This window comes from Talpa europaea (assembly GCF_964194135.1).
Source record: "Talpa europaea genome assembly, chromosome: 14".
Lineage (NCBI taxonomy): Eukaryota > Metazoa > Chordata > Mammalia > Eulipotyphla > Talpidae > Talpa > Talpa europaea.
This window is the reverse complement of record NC_140082.1, coordinates 62864902-62886958: the sequence shown is the minus strand read 5'-3', so window position 1 is coordinate 62886958 and position 22057 is coordinate 62864902. Positions and strand designations below refer to the sequence as shown.

The window sequence follows — 22057 nt, the reverse complement described above, 5'->3', positions numbered from 1 at the left end:
AACAGCAAATGCTTACCAGTTGCTTCTGTGTCCACCTACAGTAAGTACTGCGTCCCCCAGAAATTACTGTTATTTCCATATAACATAAGGGAAGAGGCTTAGTGAGGTTAAGTCATGTGTCCCAATCACACAATTGCTATGATGGATTAAACCAGGATTTAACCTTAGCAATTCAATCCCAGCACTCAGAGTGCTCACCATTCACTGCAGATGTCTCCCCTCTTCACGCTGGGGAGAGATTCACTTTTATTAATCGTAAATCGAAGGTGGGTTTTGCTTAAAAGCAGAAGAAATAGGTTAAATGGGAAATGGGTTGAATATGTAGAGTCTACAGCTCATCTGATAGCAAAGTTAAGTTCATTGGATGCAAAAATAATCATCAGCACCCAAAGTTCGAAAGTTTTCAGTTGGTGTATCCTCATTATTGGATATGCTGTAAGTATTCTCTCTTCTTTTTCACTATAAGAGCAACATCATTTTTCAGTTTCCACAAGCTGGAATCTAATAGATCCCCAAAGTCCCTTAACATTTGTGACTGTTGGTGTACAAATGGTCGAAGCATTTGATCATCTTCCTAAAAATAAAGGGAAGGAAAAAAATGTGAGTAGACACATAATCAGAGTAAAAATACTGTGTGTACAAGGGTGGGGGCCCCACTGTGTTCTCCCTTTGCGTTAGAAAGCTGCATTTGAAAGTTGCTAACAGAAGCGGTGAGTTTTAGGAAGGCCACCCAAAAGACCTTTTAGTTAATGCCAATAGGGAAAATTGATGAGCTAATCTAAAATTAAAGGTTAGAGTGGTGTATATTCTAATGGTATATATTCTTTCAATACTATATAAGTTTTGAGGTTAAAAAAAAAAAATAGCCATGGGGGGGTGGGGATTCTCCCATCGGTTGGGTGTTGCCAATACATCCCCTGCCGCGCAAGAGCAGGGATCCCAGAGAAGGGCTGCGCGATGCCTGTGACCAGCGCTGGTGACAATGGCAGTCGCTCACTGAGGGGGCCTGGCCAAGAGCAGAGTGTAGGTCTCGCCATATCCTTTTAGTTCCTGTTTCCCAAAGTGCCTGATCAGGTATTTTGCCCATTTTTTCCAATGTGTTTTCCAACATGTCTGATTTTTTTAAGAGTAGTTATTGATATATTCTGAACACTGATCTTTGATGACAAATAATACAAATAGATCCTCCTAGGTTACGACTTATTTTAACTTTGTTTATATCTAACTAGTTCTTTCTTCCTTTTTCTATTGTGAGATGCATATACAAAAGAGGCCCCAGAATGGACACATAGGTACAGTTAAGGTGAACACACCCGCTCGAAAAAGACTCTGCCTCTAAGCTCTTCCTGCTGTCCCCTCCCCATTCCTAAAAGCACCACTACCCTGACATCTAGAACTAGCCCTATGCAATGCAGCCTGTTCACTGTTTATGGAATCACATGGGAGGTGTCTTTTTTTTTTTTTTAAAGATTTATTCATTTATACAAGAACCGGGGAACAGGCCAGATGCATGGGAGGGTAAGAGGATTCACCAAAGACAGAGCGGGGAACAGAACAGGCAGACTGACTGAAATACACTGCTAGGGGAGCAGTGGGTGAGACAGGAGGGAGAGGTCTGTTTTGTTATGTGGGGTTCTCGCCGGCCGGCCAGGCCGGGATCAAACCGGCACTGCAGAGATTGCGGACAGCCTAACAGTGTGGCGCTTAACCACCTGCGCCACGAGGGAGGCCCAGGAGATGTCTTTTCTGACTTGAAGGTTTTCATCACTACTCTTGGTGACAAGAATCATCCTGTTCATGTAGCTGTTCATTTTCTAGACAGCAATATAGTGTTCCACAGTATAGAAGGTGCTAGGCTTTACCCGCCTCCTGTGGGTGTGCACAAGGATACTATGTACAGTTTGGGACTCTTTGGAAGATGATGTTAATGTTAAGACCAATCAGTACACATATGCAAGTGTTTTTGCAGAATTTTCAGCTATCCCATCTGAACCACAGGACAGAAAATGATTTGACTTTTCTCAATTCTCTCAAGAATGGTGTATAACTAGTACCATTCTAGATGTACAGAAAAGAATCATTAATTCATTACATAATTGGGTACTTTAGTGTGATAGTTCTCAGACTTCAGTTGAAGGCAGAGTCATCCGGAGGGCTTATTAAAAGCACTGATTCCGGGCCTCACCCAAAGATTCCAATTCCGTAATTCTGGGCTGCTACCCTGTAAGAGGCATTTTTAGCAAGATCTCTGATGCTAATGAAACTGCTGGTGGGAAATCTCTGCTTCAGGGCATTAGGGTCAATTCTCTGCAGAAGCATTTTACTGGTGAAGGAGTTGAATTCAGGTCTTCTGGGGTAGATGCATGTTTAACTTTTTTAGGTTAATGGCGAACGTTTTTTAAAGTAGTACTGGGAGTTGCAATTGTATGAGGAATATAAAAATAAAATTTATTATAAAAAAATAAAGTAGTACTAATTTATACTCCAGCACTGCATAAGCATTTTTTTTTAAAGATGTATTTATTTATACAAGCACTCGGTACAGTCAGAAGCGCGGGAGGGTGAGAGAATTCACCAGAGGCAGAGCGGGGAGCAGAGCAGGCAGTCAGATGGAGGACACTGCTGAGGGGATCAGCGGGCGGGAGGTCTGTCGTGCCATGTGGGAACCTCTCTGGGGGCCGGGGATCGAATTGGTGCTGCAGAGGCTGTGGGCAGCTTCACAGCCCAGTGTTCAACCGCTGTGCCACCAGGGGAGGCCCACTGCATAAGCATTTCTAATGCTTCATATCTACACCAAAACTTGGTATTTTCAGACTTTAAAGGTTTTGCCAGTATGGTGGGTTCGTAATTTATTGTCATTTCAATTACTATTTTCTGAACTTCTGAGCACTTTTTCACATATTTATTGGACTTTTTGATTTCCAAACCTTTGACCATTTTTTTCTATTGGGTTATCTATATTTTTCTTACTGGTTTTTAAAGTAGTTTTTAATTTCAGATATTCATTATATGTTAAATATTTCACAAATAACTTTTCCCATCCCTTTGACTTCATGTTAGCATCTGGACCAAAGTTTAAAATTGTAATATAGGTGAATCTATCAATCTTTTTCTTGAAAGACAGGTGTTTTTCATGTCATGTTTAAGAAATCTTTTTCTTAGACATTCTCCTACAGTTTCTGCTAAAAGCATCAGGATTTGGGGGGAAATAGTTTTAGATAAGACTCCAAATTCATTCTTTCTCACATATATTCTTAGTTCTCCTAGCACAGTTTATTTAAAAATCCATCCTTGCCACGGTAATCGGCAGTCTCACTTCAGTCATTTGTCAATTCTTTAACCCCGAGTGAATCTTCTTTTCCTCTGATTATTATGTAATTTGGGGTCAGTACCTTAATATGGTCTGTTATAAAAGCATTAAAATAAACCTTGGTAACAGGGTTAATACACTGTTTGGGGGCTCCTAGTCCTGTCTTTGCCATTTTTGCTTTTGTAATTCTATCTAAATTATAGAATCATCTTGTCAGATTCCATTACGCTTAATTGGGATGACGCTGAATGGCAGGAAGACTTGACAGATTTAAAATAGCAAATCTTCCATGCCATGGAGACAGGACATGTTTCTCCACTTACTTAGGTCTTCCCTAACAGCTGTCTAACACATTTTAAATGTTTCTTCAGAGACGTCCACAGTTTCATGTTAGCTATAGACTTTAAAAACTTAATGTATTTGATGCAATTATAAAAATTTTCTCCTAATTTTTTTCCTGTTTGTTGCTATTATAGTCAAATGCAGTTCATTTTTAAATAGCAATTTTGTGTCCAGCAACTTTATAATTCTATTAATTTTAGAAATTATTTTGGACTGTCTGTTTACATAAACATGTCATCTGAGAATAATAGCAGAGGCAGTGTAGTGTAGTAGGGGAGTATGTAGACTGTGGCTGGGTTTGGCTCTTGGTCCTGCCATTTACTAGTTGTGGATCCTTATACAAGATACTGTGTCTCTCATCTGCTGTCAACTACAGATGGCTAATAACAGTACCTACATCCTTAGGTTGTGTGAGAATTGGACAGTATATGTAAGGTATTAGTAAGTATTATATAAATGTAGGTTATTATTGCTTTTATTTTTCCCTCCCAATCTTTATATCTTGCTTTTCTTCCCTTGCTGCACTGGCTAGATCCTAAAGTACAGTGTCAATACTGTACATTCTGTCTGTCATCAGGTGGATGCATATCAACCCTGCAATGACCATGGCGACCTAGAACCAGCCAGATGGACATTAAGATATAAAAGCAAGAACAAAGCTGGACGGTGGCCTGAGAGAGCTCTACACTCACACTGTTACAGGCTCTTCTGCTTAAGCACACACATGGCCAAGCTCAGGAAATGCAGTTAAATAAAATACCTATATGTATTAGAAAATAAAATTCCTTTTTCTCCCAGGATCCTGGTTACTTACGGGAGGTTTATAATTCCTCAATCTGAGGAACTGTCCTCTCGCCATACTCATGCTTTGGTAGAACACTTTAAGAGCTTTGGCAAATTCTCTGTCACAGCTGACTTGCTGAGTGTACATTTGATTCATCTCTTTGGCTGCTGGCAGTTGGGCTGTCATTCCAGTTATCTTCAGGATACTGGAAGGCTTGTGTACTGAGGTAAAAAGAAAAGATAACACTTATTCATCGATTTATCCGGGTGTCTGAATATTTTAGTTATCTTGATGGCATTCCACTAAATCAGTATTTACCAGGCACCAGTTTGGATCCATCCAAAGAAATCTTGTAAGGGGGAAGAGATAAAAAAAAGCAATGCCTCTTTTTAATGAAACAAAATATGAGTTAATTCATTAAAAAGGTCATTTCTTAGACAAATACACATCCAAAATGTAGGTTTAGAGAAAAGTTACACAACCAAGACGAGTAGCCTCTCACCTTGTTGACTAGAACCAGTTTTCCCAAGTGATTCTTTGAGAAGTACATTTTCCTCTCTGAGGGCTCTGTTAATGTTTCGAAGCAGTTCTGTTTCCTGTTCTAACTTGAACAGCTTCAGATTGAGTTCTGATACCTGGTTTGATGTCATCTACAAAAAGCATGTCAGTTTATCCTTTTGCTGCATTATTTGCATATCCTTTGAGAGACTGGCAACTTTATTACCACATGAAAACTAGATGGCAATGTAATGGCCAAGCTCAGGAAATGCAGTTAAATAAAATACCTATATGTATTAGATATTAAAATTGCTTTTTCTCCCAGGATCTTGGTTACTTACAGGAATGTGGTGAGCAAGGTTTAAACCCCTCAAGAGACACAGGAGTAAAGTAAGAAAAAGTTTGTTCAGGGGAAGGTACATTGATGATCCTGAAACAGTTATCATGCATATTATTTAATATCACATAAATGTACACACCTGGCCTGCATCCATCACAGTGGAAATTTTCTTGGTGTCCACCATGATGTGGCCTTCACCCGTTACCATGAAGTCAGCCTGAGAGCAGCTCAGCTCAACACAGCCTTCTGTAGTGTAGGGGAGAAGGGAAGACACCATCAGAGAAAGAAACCTCTGTTGTCCAGCCCAGTGTTGTGTAAGGAGATTGAAACCACATGTGGGCTAGGACCCAGGGGAAGGGATCCAGGGGGAAGATGGCTCTTGGCCATTGCTGTTAAGTCCTTGAGCTCCTCCCCACTCTGCAGCCCTAGGTAAACTGACATGACATCTGATGAAGAATTCATGCAAAAGAGGAAGTAAACAGAGTACCTTGGAGGCCCCACAAATCAACAATAAGAGCATTTGTCTGTAAATAATTCAGAAAATCCTGAGATACATTTAAGGCTGTAAATTGGACAGTCTCTTCGATTTGGGGGTTCACCATTTTCCATACAGGTTTGGTATATAAATTGTTTGGAAGATCATAAATTCTGTATCTGAGAAAAGATAAATAAAACATCATTTAAAAGCAGAAAGGACACATTTGCGAAGAAAAGAATCAGATAAGTGAAATAAATATGGCCTACATTGGTTAGCTGTAGTTTAGGCATAAAAAATGATATGTAATTGATTCTCCTGATTACCACCTCCAATGTGTCAGCAATTCACTATGGACATCATCACTACGTGGGTAATATTAAATGTCTGTGAAAAAAGGAAAAGAACTTTGATACTTTCTACACAGATAATCTAAAATTGTTCATTCTCCTTCCGAAATGGTTATTTGGTTTTTGTTCTTCCTCAACACCTCTCTTTCTTAATTGTTTTATTTTTAGCGTTCGTTAAGCCTAGTAAGTTTAGGCATAACTAGTGCTTCTGCCATATTGTAATATAATATGGCATAGACTTAAAAAATTCTATGTAAATGATACAATTTTCTGGAAATTATTTGTGATAATTAAAATTTCTGACTGTACTGCTTCAATTACTTAGAAGGATCACTACTCATTGCTCACAGCCCAGCCACCTGGAGGAACATGTGTTTCCTCCCTATTAAACAGATGGGGGATAAATCATTTTTGGGTGAAACTAAAGAAAGGAATCCCTTTGTAATATTTGCGAGGAGACCAGCCTCCCACTAGGCCCATAAGGTGGGTGGTTTGTGCACAGCAGCAGTGCAGGGTGATCTGTACCCCATCTGAACACCCCGAACTGCATCTTCCTTTAGCCACTTGGTGCCAAGGCACTGCACAATGTGAATCTGGAAATCCATCCTCTTGCCCAGCAGGTCCAAGGGGTCAATAACCACATCTTCCTCGCCACATGCCCTATAAACAGAAGAGGTGAATACCAATCACAGGCTACACTGGGTCTAAGCAAGTCAGGGTTGTGAAGTCATAGGGAATTGTACAGACTTCTTAAGAGATGACCAATTTCACTGAAGGAAGGCTAGATAATGTTGCCAACCATGGAACTCATTCATTCATGAGATACTTAACAGATCCTGTATTGCCACAAAGGTCAGCAGGCAGCACAGATTGAACTAGAGAAGCAAACAAAGACACCTCAATTCCTACCTTGAGACTAAGGGCAAAGAAACTATCAGAGCCTGTATAGAGGACAGAGAAAGAGGGAGCTCAGAAATCAGCTTTCTGCTTCTGGCCCTTGGGCCTCTTCAGCAGGAATGGGCCTGCAGCAGGGAATAGAACTGCACGTGGCAGGTGCCAGGGAGGGTGGGTGGAAGGTGCCACAAAACACCTGCTTCTCTATTCTGAGGGTAGATTTTTGGGAACCATCCCAGGTCTCCTAGCTCTTGTTCAAGGATCCTTCTACTCCTGCCTCATTCCCTTGGTTCCCAGAGCAGTGCTCAGCTGGACTTGAGATTTTTAATATTCCAGGTCAGCAGATTTGGCTGCCAAGGCAAAGATCAGATTTGACGTGGCCAAATCATGAATGAATGAGCTCGTTTATTAGCACCATGAATGACATCTTTAGAGTCCCAAGTAGACCACCTCCTCCAGGAGTTTGCTATGTGTGACTGACCCAGAACTAGGCAGAGAGATAAGGAGACACCCACTGTCCTGTCGGGGAGCAGGGCACTATGTGGATACACAGCACTGCCTCATCCAGTCCATCGCAGTTCAGAAACTCCACTTGTTCTTCTAGCTTCATGCAGTAAGCAAGCGCCTGAAGCCAGATGTGAGCCGAGCCCAAGGGGATGGCCTCAATGGGATCCCAGAAAGGGTCATCCTGCTGCGCCACACCGCTGTCTTCTCCATCTAGAAAACGCTGGTAGACTTCCTCCATTAGGAATCTCCTGTTGATAAACTTGGCCTTTGACCAGATCCACACCTGGAAACACAAAGGCAGGTCACTAATACTTGATTTCATCCATGTTGTTGCCCTAACAATTCCTTTTAATGTTCCCCCCCCCCCCCGCCAGCACGCTGCTCTGATAAGGTGGGTCTTGGGACCCTAAGGCCACGTAACATATCAAACTCGGCTATGTGCGGTCCTTCAAGAGCCCCATACTCATTCCTGGAGCTATTACTTCAGCATTCTTCACTTGCCGGAGACCAGGAAGTGACTCAGAGGAGGTAGTGGAGGAGACAGAAATCACACCCTCCCAGGAGAAATGAAGGTTTGGGACTGAGGTGCAAGAAGAATGACCCTCAAAGATGTCCACGTCCTAGTCTCCGGGACCTGGGGCGAAAGGGAACTAAGTTTGCCGATCGGCTGATATGACAATAAGTAGGTTAACTTGGTTTATCCAGGTGGGCACAAAAAAGATGGCCACAAGTAACAGAATATTGGAGGCCTCAAAAGGTGAGAAATCAAGCAAACAGAATCTGCCCCAACTCCCCCCAACCCAGAAAGCCAAGCAAGCCTCCCAACGCCTTGCCATTAGCCCAGTGAGGTCCACCTCAGACCCTTCCCCTACAGAGCTGTGACAATAAACGGGCGCACACACCCTGTGAGCAGAAACTCCAGGACAGGGAGGGGCAGGGTCTCTTTATCAGCACTGGCTGCTGGGAGAAGCCAGAGCACAGGGGATTCAAGTTACATGGAAAGTGTCCTGACCATTGACACCACGTCAGAAGTGATCACCATGGAAAACCAGCAACTCCTCTGAGCAACTTGGGGAAAAACAAAACAAAACAAAACAAACAGGCAAATCATTTGTTTTCTGAATGTTAGTGAATCTTCATAAAAAGGAAATCCTCCAGACGCTAAAAAGATTTCATTCTTTTTTTTTTTAAGATTTATTTATTTATGCATCAAGAGCTGGGGTACAGGCCAGAGATGCGGGGTGTGAGAGGATTCACCAGAGATGGAGTAGGGAGCAGAACAGGCAGACTGACTGAAATACACTGCTGAGGGGAGCAGCAGGCAACACAGGAGACGTCTGCTGCGGCATGTGGGTTGCTCCTGGCTGGGGATCGAACTCGTGCTGCAGAGGCTGCGGGTAACCTCATAGTGTGGTGCTTCACCCCTTGCGCCAGCAGGGAGGCCCAAAAGATTTTATTCTTGTTTATTTGCCTCAAGTAAGGAGCACATCATTCCTCTCCTAGAAGAGTCAAAGACTAAGAACCAAATGGGACACAAGAATGGGCTGCAGAGTCCAAGAGGAATCCTAGTGAGTTTTTTCACTTTTTATAAGGCCCCCAGGCGAGGGAACTAAGATAGTGGGAATCAAGATCATGAAACCAGTCCTCGGTCTCATTACTTATCATAGGCCACAGGCCCCTGTAAGTAAATGTGCTGCCACCCTTGCAGGTCAGGAGGAGGCTGTGTGGGACAGGCGGGGCGCAGGATCAATTCCCTGGCTGGAATGCTTTCATCTGAGTGACAGCTTTGGGCAAGGACTGCTGAAGTGTACCCAGGTCTCAGTGGTAAAGGGGTTGTGGGGAGGCAGCGAGTGTGTGTGTGTGTGTGTGTGTGTGTGTGTGTGTGAGAGAGAGAGAGAGAGAGAGAGAGAGAGAGAGAGAGACAGAGACAGAGACAGAGAGAGACAGAGGGAGACAGAGAGACAGAAACAGAGATTTGGGAGGGAGCAGCCCTCCCAGGGTAACAAGGGAATTAAGGAACATCCCCTGAGGAGGGGCTAAGGAGCGAGCACTTGGCTGGTGTGGAAGTCTGGGGCTGCTCCAAAGGAACAATATGCATTTGGGACATCAAAATATAAGCCTACTCTTTTCTCTCAAAGGAAAGGTGTCTTAAGTTCCCAAGCAGGACCTTCCTGATAGGGAGTCATGTCAAACATGGGAGTGCATCAGCCAGTGTAGCTCGCAAAAAGGCCTTTGTAGGAATCTTAATGCAAGTGTGGATTTTCTTATTGTGCAGAGTGGCAGATCTCGCTGGCATGCACGTGCACAAGGACACCATTGCCACTTGGATACACTTTCAGGGTCCCTTCCGGTACTAAAACCTCTGAGTCATGTTAAGAGGAAACTGAAAGTGCTCGATGCAGGTGGTTAGGCAGGAGCTGAGAACTGGGTGGGGGAGGCCCAGGAAGGGGTCCATGGGGAACATCCTCCTCTACATAAAGTCTGTGCCCAGAATCCCAGCTCACACTTGGAACATCGCACCCCTTTGCTGGGTTTCCACGGGACAATTAACCTGTGTACTCAAGAAAACTGAGGACCCCTTGGAGAGGCTCATGCCCACTCAGAGAGAGCCTCACCTCGTGAGTCATTTGGTTGGTCACCTTCACCATGACCTCTTTTTGTAGGTCATAGCCCCTGGAATCTGATGATGCTAAATTCTTCACTTTCAATTCCATTTTAAGTCCCTGGAAGAGAAACATTTATCACTAAATAATCCTCCATTTATCAGTTTCTACCATTTTGGCATTTTCATTTTCATTCTCTCCAAACGCTTTCTAAAAGAAGATGGAACATACAATCCAGCAATTCCACTCCGAGGTTTCTACTATAAGATCAGAAACACTAAAACTAATTTGACGGGACATCTGCATGCCCTTGTTGATTGCAGCACTATTTCCAATAGTCAACCCATGAAAACAAACTAAGTGCTTAAGGACAAATGAGTGGATTAAGTGATGTGTCATATATACATAATGGAATACTACTCGGCTATAAAAAAGATGAACTCTTGCCATTTGTGACAACATGAATGGAGCTAGAAGTGATTATGCTAAAAGTGAGAAGGAGAAAGAAAAATACCAGAAAATTTTAGTCATATGTGGCATATAATAAACAAAACAAAGTAACAGACATAGCTAAACAAAAATAAACCCTAGAAGCCTGACTGTAGAATTGAGGCTACCAAAGGGGTGTCGCAGGGGTGAGGAGCACAGGGGAGAGAGAGCCCGATGGACTACGGTGGAAGATTATTGGTGCTTTAGCGGTGTGTGTGCCATGGTAATGGATCAGAGACTAAATAGTTAACTTTCTTTCAGACCTTAAAGAACACAAAAGAAAAAGAAATGGTCTGAATTTCCTCTTTAAGGTTTGTACTTACAGATGCAGTTTATCTGACATCCTGAGCAAATGAAGACCGCATTGAGCTGTGTTCTCATGCCTGCTGGGAACTGAAAATGCAGAAAAAGAAGGGGCTACCCAGAAGAGGAGGAGGGACAGGACACCCTGAAAAAACACTGAATCCTGGCCTTGAATTCCTATTATAAAGAAAGTCTTTTCTAATTGGTTTGAATGGCTGGGCCGTGGTTTCTACAATAAGCTTAATGCTATTGGCCTTTGGACCTTGTCTCCTGAATTAGACCCCTTAGTCTCCAAAAGGCTGGAGACATTAAAACTTACGAATAATTGTAACTCGAGGGTATAAATAATTGGAATATAACCCTACAACAACCAGTTATAGCTGAAGTTAGCTAGGGGAAGATTCTGCTCTTCTATGGGCACCCCAAACTCCTGCCCCCTTTAAGCAGGAAGCAGTTACAAAAGACAAACCTTTGTCCATCACCCCTCAAGAATGAGGAGCAGATACAGAGGAGGGGATTGTTACTGGCCTAATAATCATGTGTTTCTCATCCTTGCCTTGCTCATTCTTGCTCTGCAGCTGTTTATCATTTTGCAGACAAAACCAGAGAAAAACAGGCAAGACTGGCTGAGACCAAGATGGAGGTAGAAGTAAGACCAGGGTTAAGCCAAACCTCACGACCACAGTGCAAAGCACACCCACCAGCACCGTGGCAGATCTGGTCAAGACCAAACTTGGAAGAAAAGGGGCCTGAATATAGTCCCTGGAGACCCTCAACTATTTTCCTGAAATCCTGCCAATACAGACACGTTCGCCTTTCCCTTTACTTATTACTACCCCATATAAGGCCTTGCTTCTCCCCAGTTAGGGAGATGGCTATAGAGACAAGGGTTCACTGGCTCCCCGGGTGTCCCGAGTTTTGGCTTATGAGCAGTAAGTAGCTAGACCCAGGTTCCTATGACAGTAACATACATCTGAAGAGGTGTGAACCTACACCCCTAAATCATATCATGTTGTAAACCAATGAAAAAATTATATATTTTTTTTAAGAAAAAAGATGGTCCAATTCTTGCTCCTTGGAACTCCCCCAAAGGAAATGATAAAGCATCAGCATTTTATTTATCAATATCCCAGAAATTACATGTATAGTTCTTACTAAAGTGACCAAGTCTCTTACAAGGTTCCAGATTTTTGTGACCCTCTGCCCCCAGGGAGCCAAACCCAGCCCAGGACTGACCCAAAGAGGCCCCTTTGGAGAGTTGTCTGGGATGGGTGATTATGGAGAGCAAGTGATGGTCTGGAGTCTTAGGGAGTGGGGGGGGGTCTTAGTGACCACAGTGGACCCAAAATGGCTGGAACTGGGAAGGTTGGGTGTCAGACAAGGTCTGTCACAACTGATTCTCAGCTTGTTCATCACAAGGTTCTTTCCAGACCTGGCATCATACCATTTTTCAGCTTTTACCTTCTTTAGCTCCTCACTCATTTGATTTGCTTCTGCAACCAGCGGCATCAGTTTGATGTAGTCCTGGAATGCAGCCAAGACACTGGGGTCTGCTTTCCCATCGCCTTTGCTCACAGCACCTGGGGAAAAATCAGACTCAAGTCAGTCACTTGCACTGGGGTGTTACCAAGATTTGTGGGTTGACCAAATGCCCAAAAATAGATGACTGGATCAAGAAGATGTGGTATAGATACACAATGGAATGCTATTCAGCAATCAAAAAAGATAAATTCATGTCATTTGCAGCAACATGGATGGAGCTAGAAGGAATTATGCTCAGTGAAATAAGCCAGAAGGAAAAAGAAAAATATCAGATGGTTTCACTTACAACAGAAATATAGGGTAACCAAATAAGACATCAGCATAAAAAAAAATAACAACAGTACAAAACACAACAAAACAAAAACAGACGATTATAAATGAGAGACATCCTGCAGGGGAGGAGGAGGGAGAGGGATTAGAGAGACGGAGGGAGGGAGGAGCACAGGGGACTGAGGTGATGGTGCGTGGGTGTCTTGGGGAAGGAAATTCTATGGGGACTCAACCTGAAGGGGTTGGGGGAAGCAAATATTGTTTAAAAAAATAAAAAAATTTAAAAACAGAAAAGAAAGATTTGTGGGTTGAGATGATCAACTACTGAAGTAAAAGTCAGGAAGTGTGTTTTTTCTCCACCTACTTAGCTTTTTTCTTTTAATTACATGCTTACGACTTTAAAATGTAGTTATTTGATGAGTAATTCAATGAATGATGAATAGAATAAAACTTCTTATAATAGAATTTCTTCAAATAAATGTAGCAGAAACGACGGAGCTAGAAATTCACCATTTGACAAGAATTATCATAATAATTAATCCAAGTAAGAACGATCAAGGGATGATAAATGAGTGGCTAAAAATGTGACATATAGATATCAACATGTCACAGGTAGATACCAACATGCCACCATCTCTCCCTGCAAAATGTTTATTCATTTAAAAGATAGGACTTCTGGGCCTCCCCGGTGGCGCAGCGGTTGAGCGCTGGGTTCAATCCCCGGCTGCCCAGCGAGGGTCCCACATGGCGTGCAGACCTCTCTTGCTGCGCCCACTGCTCCTCTCAGCAGTGTGTTTTGTCAGTCTGCCTGTTCTGTTCCCTGCTCTGGCTCTGGTGAATTTTCTCACCCTCCCGCGCTTCTGACTGTACCCAGTGCTTGTATAAATAAATAAATAAATCTTTAAAAAAAAAAAAAAAAAAAGAAAGAAATCATCCAAAACATAGAAACAAGATGGAAGGATAGGGGCCTCCCTGGTGGTGCAGGGGTTAGGTCTCAGCACTGTAAAGCTATCCGAAGCCACTGCAGCACCAGTTCGATCCCTGGCCAGGGAGGTGACCCACATGGCGCAGCAGACCTCTCCTGACTCGTCCGCTGCTCCCTTCAGCCACGTATTTTGGTCAATCTGCCTGTTTTGCTCCCTGCTCTGTCTCTGGTAAATCCTCTCACCCCCTGCACTTCTGCCCTACACCCCAGTTCTTCTATATAAAAATAAATAAAATCTTAAAAAAAAAAAGTGCAAGGATAACTGTTTTTTACTGCCATGGCCCAGCCGTGAAAGGAAGGAGTCTAGAATTTCCTGAGAGAATGACCATTGTCTACTTACTGTTAACCAGGCCTGCACTCCCAGCTCTGTCAATTTGTAAAAGATTAGGACTTTACAGTGGTCTTTGCCTGGTCAATCACTGGCCACTCACTCGCTTTTCCGGACGCAGCAATAATCCCATTTCTTGCCTCCGTGGGCGACCGGCCAGTATCCTCTAGGCCCGAGGCCATCTTTACCGTGACTGGGGGAAACAGCCTAGTGAATCAAACTGTTTGGCACGTGTCACTCTGTATTTAGAGATCACATTTCAACTTCCTGGACGTGCTTTGACACAATAAAAGATCATTTTTAAGACAACAGGAGAGCACCCAGGGAAAGCAGTTGCTTTCACGTCTGCACACGAGGACAGCCGAGTCGGGAGCCTGGAGCTGCTTACCGAGCTTGTCCACACTCATGCCCTCTGCGGCCGCCCTCTCCTGCTGGAAGAAGTCGTAGTCGAACCTGCTCAAGTCCTCGCTGCCGCGTTCTGAAGGAAACCCAACGTAGAGGTAGGCACTGCTGGGCCCCAAGATGATGCGGTCCTAGGAGCAGACGGTGGACTCAGGATGCGCCCCTCATAGGACTCCCCCGAGCACGAGTGCTCGGAAAGAGCCATGCGTGAGGACGGGCTGGGTCTTGCTTCTGTGCACCTGCTTTCACTTATTTCTCCCTGCGGTCAACAGGAGCACTGACTCCTCCGGACACTAGGGAGCAGTGGGGACCAGAGACCCAATCCTCTCCTCCAGGAGGTGGATTAAGGAGGCAACCATCGCTTGGAGAGACACCGGCAGGACAAAGGTGCTGCCTCTGCAGAGGACAGGGGGCCTGGGTGACGCAGGGACTAGAGAAGTCTCCCGCAGAGGTGCACTCTTGAGGTGAAACTTCAAGTGTGGAAAACTCTAGAGAGGCAGAGAAGGCTGCTTCCCAACAAAGCTTGGATGCTTCAAGCAACTAAGAGATCAGTGTGACCAGGGGAAATGTGAGGAGCAGTGAGGTGGTGTTCTGAAAGGGAGGCCACTGAGGACTTGAAGGAGGGAGCGAGCTGGTCAGTTTGCTTATCTAGAATACCCTGGGGACCTCAGCAGTGTATTTCAGCAGATCTGCCTGTTCTGCTCCCCACTCTCTCTGGTAAATCCTCTCACCCCCCACACCTCTGGCCTGTACCCCGGTTCTTGTACGCATAAATAAATAAATCTTTTTTTTAAAAAAAAAGACTCTGGAGAGAGGATAGGACTGCAGGGAGGCTGGAAGGAGCCCCTGCGGTGCTGGGTCCCAGCTGAGGTGGCAGGGAGGGGGTGGCAGGAGGTCCGTGTTTGCAAGGTGCTGTGACATGAAATGTCATAAAATGGTAGAGGTGGATGGGATCTTGGGGATCACCTAGCTCACCCTTTCTATAAGTGAGGTCCCAAGAAAGGAAATGACTTGCCCAAGAACACACATGAGGTCATTAATACCAGACCTCCCCTGGCTGCACAGCTGTGACCCTGTCATTAGAACGTCACCGCAGCAGGGGACACGGGGTGGTAGCACCCAGCCCTGCCCAGCCTTCACTCTAGCTCTCTCCTAGGTCAGACAGGAAATTCTAAGATCCAGCAGGAAAGTTTACCAAATGCTGCAGCTTCGTCGTGGTGGTGATGGGCACTCCGTTAACGGCAACCCTGCATTTGCTGTGCGGAGTGACTGTCACTTTACCATCTGAATTTGTGAAGGAAGCGTGTTTATCTGAAATTCTAAAAAGACAACTTATCTGCATGACCAGTTAAATTGCCATTTCAGTGAACAGTTTAGGTTGTTTTTTCTCATTCACCCAATTAAGTTAGACCCGCAGCTGCTGAGAAGTGGCAAGAAGCCTTTGCACAGGGCTGGGGCGTGGCTCAGAGGGGGTGGCCCTGCATGCGACATTGGGAGACATAAAGTCATTATTTCATTACTAGACCCAGCACCTACCAGGTGCTGAGAGCTGCAAGGAGCCAGGAGATGCAGGGGTCATAGTGAAAGACCTCAAAGCCCACAGACCAGTGGGACTGAGTGGGAGGGAAATGAAGAAAATTTAAAAAGATATTTCAGAAGAGGCATTTGGGAATGGGACTTGGTAATGAGCTTTATGTATTTCAGAGAGGTTTGCATCTGTTTCTGGGTCTTTAGTACACAAATCGAAACTTTAGATAAGATTTAGGGCCAGATGTGAGAGGTAGCAGCCTGACTGTTCCCTATACATTATCTGTATGGCATGAATGGCCAGGTCCATAACTGTTCTAGAATGTTCCAGGACTCTGATTGTTATGGAATGTTCTGGATGTTGAAACACATGTTCACCCATATCCCTTGTTTGCATGAGGTCTAGGATTCCCATGGCATTAGTTTTAATCTCAATTTAACTGGAGCTCAGCCATTTACAGACCCATGTGTTGGAGTGAGGGTCTTCGCAGGAAGTGGTCCAGAAATGCAGGGGAGGGGAAAGAAGCAAGAGGTCCAGGAGCCTGGAAGCTGGCAGTGCAGGGTACCAGCAGACCCTAAGTCAGCTCTACCTCCTCCCCTCCCCCTGCCACAACTCCAGGAGCCTTGACTTGGGAGGCTTGGGAACAGCGGAGAAACTCTGGGCTAACTGGTCTGACATTGCTCACATCTGGCCCTGAATCTTATATTTGTTTGGATTTGTATACTAAAGACCACTCTCTGTAAGAGCTGGGCAAGCCTATTGGCTGGAAATCTGTGGCTAGTCAAGACACAGTGGTCCTGGAGGCAGGAGGGAGAACCCTGAGGAGGGGCCGCCAAGGTGTGGAGACAGCTCTGGGGCTACGAAGCAGCCTGCCCACGGAGCACCCGCCTGGCTTTCCAGTTGAGTGCATCCACCCCCAGATGGAGGCCACTCTCTTCACTTCCCGGTCAGAGGCTGCTACATCTTGTGAAGAATTATGCAGAGTCTAGCAACTGACTTTCCTTCCTGTCCCAAGATCAGAGCCAACGAGGCAAAGTGAGCGCTGCAGAAGGGATTTCAGAGAGAGAAGGAAAGCCCTTCCCGAAGCTTCCCTCCGAGTGTGCCAGCCTGGGCCGCTGAGGAAGGCGTGCGCTTGGCTGTCCAGCAGGGTCAGCAGCCTGGCCTGATGTGACCAGGTGAATTTTGAGAATATCCCCTGATTACGTGATCATGCTCCTCTCATACTGGACAAAGACTCACCCTAAACCTTGAAGGGTGATGGCATTCGAAGAAGCCTGACCAGCATCGCTTGAGCCTGGAAAAAAATTATGATCATTTCTTTTCAATTCTTTTCAGGATTGGACCTTAGAGACCTAACAGGTCTGGTGTTTGGGAAGTGCTCTTTCTTCTTCAACAGGATGATGGGAAGGGATCTTCCCACTGAGGTGTCAGTCTTAGCGGTGCTCGAGCCTGCCTTGTTTTACTTTCTGCCTTTCGTGTGCGAGTCCTAACTTTTCTAAAGTTCCACCGTTCTTCATGGGAATTCTGGAGGGAGGAAGTATTGAGTTTTGGCCATAGGGGGGTGCCCTGAAGCCTGGACGATGAAGGAATTGGTGTGGGAATCTGTTTCTGAGCCGTGACTGTCCCTGAGGACATGGCAGAGCAGCCCCCCAGCCCCACTGCAGCGGCTGAGCCATGTGTTGGGTGTGCCCAGGGTTATTAATCAGCCTTTAAAGTGAAGGAAATTCTGACACATGCTGCAACATGTGTGGAACGTGAGGACATGATGCTAAGACATCTGTTGTAGGATCCACTTACATGAGGTGCCCAGAGCAGTCAAGTCCCTAGAGCGAGCTGGTAGGATGGTGGGTGCCAGGCACCAGGTGAGGAGACGCGGGGTTACTGTCTGGTGAGTACAGGGCTCAGTTTGGGAGATGAGAAACGCTGGAGATGCAGCGGGGCACAGCAGCCCAGTACGTGAATGTAGTTCATGTCCCTGCACTGCACGCTTAGAAGTGGCTAATGTGGTATATTGCATGCTGTGTATGTTTCACCCCACCTAAAATAAATTAAAAAGAGGGGCCTCCCTGATGGCGAGGGGTTAAGCACAGCACTGTGGGGCTGTCCGCAGCCTCTGCAGCACGATCTCGATCCCCCGGCAGGGAGCCGACCCACATGTGGCTCAGCAGACTCTGCTGTCTCGCCCACTGCTCCCCTCAGCAGTGTATTTCAGTCAGTCTGCCTGTTCTGTTCCCCACTCTGACTCGGGTGCATCCTCTCACCGCCCCCCCCACACCTCTGGCCTGTACCCTGTTTCTTGTATGCGTAAATAAATGAATCTTAAAAAAAAAATTAAGAAACAGGTTCGTGGGCAGGAAGGGTGAGTACCAGCGTGGATGATGTACTTGAGAACCCCGGTGAGCTGCGGGTCCTCGTTAACGTTGAGCAGGTGAGGGAAGGCCTTCATCAGCCGCCGCTCCTGGAGGGGAGACCAGAGGTTTCGTGTCCCAGTCAGCAGCACATTTGAGAGCAAAGTTCCTTTCCCACGACTTCTCATCAAAACCATTTATCTGTCCCACTTGTCAAACCGACTAGTGAAGCAAACCCAGAGCAGGAAAGTCGAGCGGGACAGGGGCTTCGCCCTTGGCAGGAGCAAAATCTGGGGCCGATCAGCTGTCAGGGGCCTGCGTGCCTCTGGACAGGACCTTCCCAAAGCCCTGCCAGTTCCGACGCTGCTCCTCCTTCTCAGCTGCCCTTGCTTTATGCCTCCCTCCGGACTTCTCCCCTAACATTTTCTTCATGTTCCTGGTGTACCCGGCAGTCTGGATTCCCTACTCTGGTGCTTCCCCCGGGGTCTCCATTCCGTTAAACCTGCAACCCTGCATCTCACTGTCCCCAAGCCCGGCTGGCTAGTTCATTGGCAAGCAGATGTTGGTAGCGAAAGGCGGCGCGTTGCAGCGCCCTCTCCTGGTCACCCGAGTGCACACATCCTTTAATGCACAGGTACTGCTCACAGAGGGTTGAGAGTCAAACAGAACCAGAATAAACTACTTAGACACAAGGAAAGCATTTAAAGTTTGAAGTTCTGATAAAGAAAGGGCATAACACGCCTTCCAGTAGCTGTTGCTCATATGGAACACAAAATCCTGTGCTCATGTGCTTTGTCTGACTCCTACTTGACCCCTGCTGCTAAGCAGCCCAGCCCAGCTACCCCTTGCATAGAAAGGTTTACTTGAATGGCATTTCTGGCTGCTGCATGAGCCCCTGTTATGCCCCCCACACCTCTGGAATGCCTGGTCCCTAATGTCATCCAGTCTCCTGCTGCCGCACTCCCTCCCGCTCCACCGCCACTGCCTGGGCTCGCATCTATTCCAGGCTCACTGAGCTTTTCAGAACCCAGGCTGGACCTCTCCCACCACTCCCCATGAGCGCCGCGTCTACCCATGACTTTGGGGACTGTCCAGAGTCTTTTGACTCGTGGAGTAAGACCATGGTGGGGGTGTGGCTGGCAGCAGCAGAGAGAGGAATGAAAGTCCCATCACAGCCCGTTTATGATCTGGGGTTGGCGGTGAACGCCAGGATACCACGGCTCCGGGCCACACTGCACAGTCCTCAGAAGGAAACCTGGGTGCCTTACATACTCCCTAGATCCTAATGATCAAGGCCTTGAATTCTGTCCTCTGGTCTGCCCGACGAGACACACCAAGCCCTCTCGGCTTCCTGCCCCCATGTGCCCTGCTGTTCTCTCCTGACTCTGCCAATAATTGTACTGTCCGTCCTATGTCACATGCCATATTTCACATATCACACATTAACCGCACAAACACCTCATCCTGACTACCCCCCTGCCAGCGGCGCCGTGTCTGGTTGAGTGAGGCGGCCTACCAGGCGGCCGGCCTGCGCGGGTGCAGGGAGAGCAGCTCACCTGAGCAATGGCCACGCACTGAGCCTGCCACTCTCTCCGCGCCTGCTCCAGCTGGTGCCCCCAGGTCATCTCATCAGAGTGAGGCCCCAGCCCGCGAGGTGCCAGCAGACAGCCTGGGTGCTCTAGAAGGAGGGAGGCATTTCAAGCCACAGGTCTGCAAGGTGAGGCCCAGGATAAATGCTCCTCTTGGTCTAACTGCAATGACTCAGCCACAAGGGATTCCCATGGGCGTGGGAGCTAGAACTGCTCTTCTCTTATGTGTGAAAAAGACAGGATGTGATAAGCTTTCAAAGAAGAGCGCTGCTTTTAATTTATAAGAAACTAAAGCAAGTGATGTTTTATAGGAGACATGAAGCTCAGTATTTATTTTTGTGTGTAGGCATGTGAGGGTGTTTGGATTTATAACATTGTTATAGAGAATGGGATTTGGGAGGAATCAAAGATTTATCCTACATTATTTTTCATTTAGTCTGTGTCTGTGCTTATGAACAATGGGGACGAGATACAATATTTTGGCCCACACCCGCACGTCCAGTTTTTCACCTGACAGAGATTGGTGACCGGCCAGAGCCACGTCTGGACTGGCACAGGCTCCTACTCTGCTCAGGAAGTGCCCTGTTGAGGCTATTGCCTTAGCGAGCCAGGATGTGGTGGCCTGAGCTAGGCCTGGTGGGGTCCACCCGGAGCCGGACATCCATCCAGGCAGCTCCTGTCTGTGCACACGCATGCGCGGCTGCCTGTGTTGCCCGCGCTTCTGTGTCCCTCTGGAGCGAGATGCCTCCTGGGGAGGGCAGGCAGGTGACAGCTATTAAAGCACACTGAGCACAAGAGGTTTGGAGCCTTTTGGTATTATTGTTTGGATACTGAATACCGTTATCAGTCTTACTTCAGCTACTTTTTATAGCTTTCATCCATCCCATTCTAATTTATGAATGGGCATAAAAATCATATACCTCATGCCCATATGAAATCTGAGGCCTTAGCTCAAAGTACTGGGTCTTGGTCAGTAGAGTTTCCTGAAACTTTAAGAACCGTCACTCCCCAGTGGTTGATGCAGTTGGTCTGGTGGTGCCCAGTCACTAGGGCCCGGCCCCCAGCCCTGTGCCAGCCATTCCCCCGCCTTCTTGCAGCTGGCTGGGACTCAGTGCTGACTCCCGACTCAGTTTACCTGCAATTCTGGAGTGTCCACTTCCAGGTAGCCGCTTGTTGTTCTCTTCCTTTGACTGTCTCCTCAGCGTGGAGGTGTTGACCACGGCTTTGTTCTGGATCTTTTTAGCCCTTTCATGTGCAGAGATGAACACGCACTCAGGCTCTGTGTGGCTGGGGAAACCCCACCACAGCACGGACCAGAAACCAGGCCTGTTCTGACCTCAAAAGGTCAAAGTGGGGACCTTTCATTCAGGTGACTCCAGATTCCACCACATCAGGTTCCACGAAGCCATTAAGGCCAAAAGGGACTTTGTGACTTCTGTAGCCCAGAAGCTGGAATCCAGCCCCTGATATGCTTGTTCTTTATCTGAAATTCAAATGTAACTGGACAGCCTGTATTTTTATTTGCTAAATCTGTCGACATTGCTTTTTTCATCTTACAAAGTAGAGACTAATGGAACAAGACTTGCTCCAAGTCACACAGCCCATGGCAAGTCTGGGACTTCAGGTACCATTTTCTCTTTCTTCTGTATCACACAGTGGGAGTGCTAGCATTTTACAGATTTGCACAAGCTGAAAAAAAAACAAATTTCTAGATATCACTAAAGAAAAACTCAACACAACGATCTGGACTGTGGAGAAGATGGTGGAGGAAAACATCTAATGGTGTGAAAAGCGGTCTTGAGCCTGCACAGTGAAGAACAAGAAAGCAAGTATCTGCCACTGAAATGCAGCAGCTTCCCTTCCTGAGAACAAAAAAGGACAAGCCAGGTGAGCACTGGGAGGCAAGATAACTGCCACTTCTGAGCATCAACTATAATCCAGGCAGAACTTTACCAGGAGTGGTTTGTGACTCCACATGGTCTTCACCCCAGCTCTGAATGAGGTACTGTCTCTTCGTGTGTGAGTAACTGGTGGTTAGGGGATGCAGGGCACACAGCTGGTAGCAGATCCTGACCAAAGCAGAGCTGACAATACACCTGACAAATGGTGTATCAGATAGTAATATAGTTTTGTGGGACAAGTCATGTCCTGGAAAACAGGTCCCCAATTT

At 46.2% G+C, this 22057-nt stretch overlaps 1 protein-coding gene across 1 annotated transcript in view; it reads right to left on the bottom strand.

Annotated features, from left to right (window-relative positions):
* Positions 1 to 421: 421 nt before the first annotated feature.
* LOC311184201 (kinesin-like protein KIF28P) overlaps positions 422 to 22057 on the bottom strand; it is a gene marked incomplete at its 3' end in the record, with an annotated part of 55318 nt that continues 33682 nt past the window's right edge. The window contains exons 9-23 of the mRNA XM_084254051.1: positions 21023 to 21132; positions 19855 to 19976; positions 18318 to 18408; positions 17190 to 17244; positions 15618 to 15741; positions 14409 to 14553; positions 12357 to 12475; positions 10116 to 10223; positions 7509 to 7783; positions 6625 to 6759; positions 5762 to 5928; positions 5414 to 5520; positions 4939 to 5086; positions 4467 to 4657; positions 422 to 574 (exon numbers count right to left, since the gene is read on the bottom strand). Of these exons, the coding sequence (XP_084110177.1) occupies positions 422 to 574; positions 4467 to 4657; positions 4939 to 5086; positions 5414 to 5520; positions 5762 to 5928; positions 6625 to 6759; positions 7509 to 7783; positions 10116 to 10223; positions 12357 to 12475; positions 14409 to 14553; positions 15618 to 15741; positions 17190 to 17244; positions 18318 to 18408; positions 19855 to 19976; positions 21023 to 21132 (2050 nt within the window). The remainder of the gene's footprint in view (positions 575 to 4466; positions 4658 to 4938; positions 5087 to 5413; positions 5521 to 5761; positions 5929 to 6624; positions 6760 to 7508; positions 7784 to 10115; positions 10224 to 12356; positions 12476 to 14408; positions 14554 to 15617; positions 15742 to 17189; positions 17245 to 18317; positions 18409 to 19854; positions 19977 to 21022; positions 21133 to 22057) is intronic.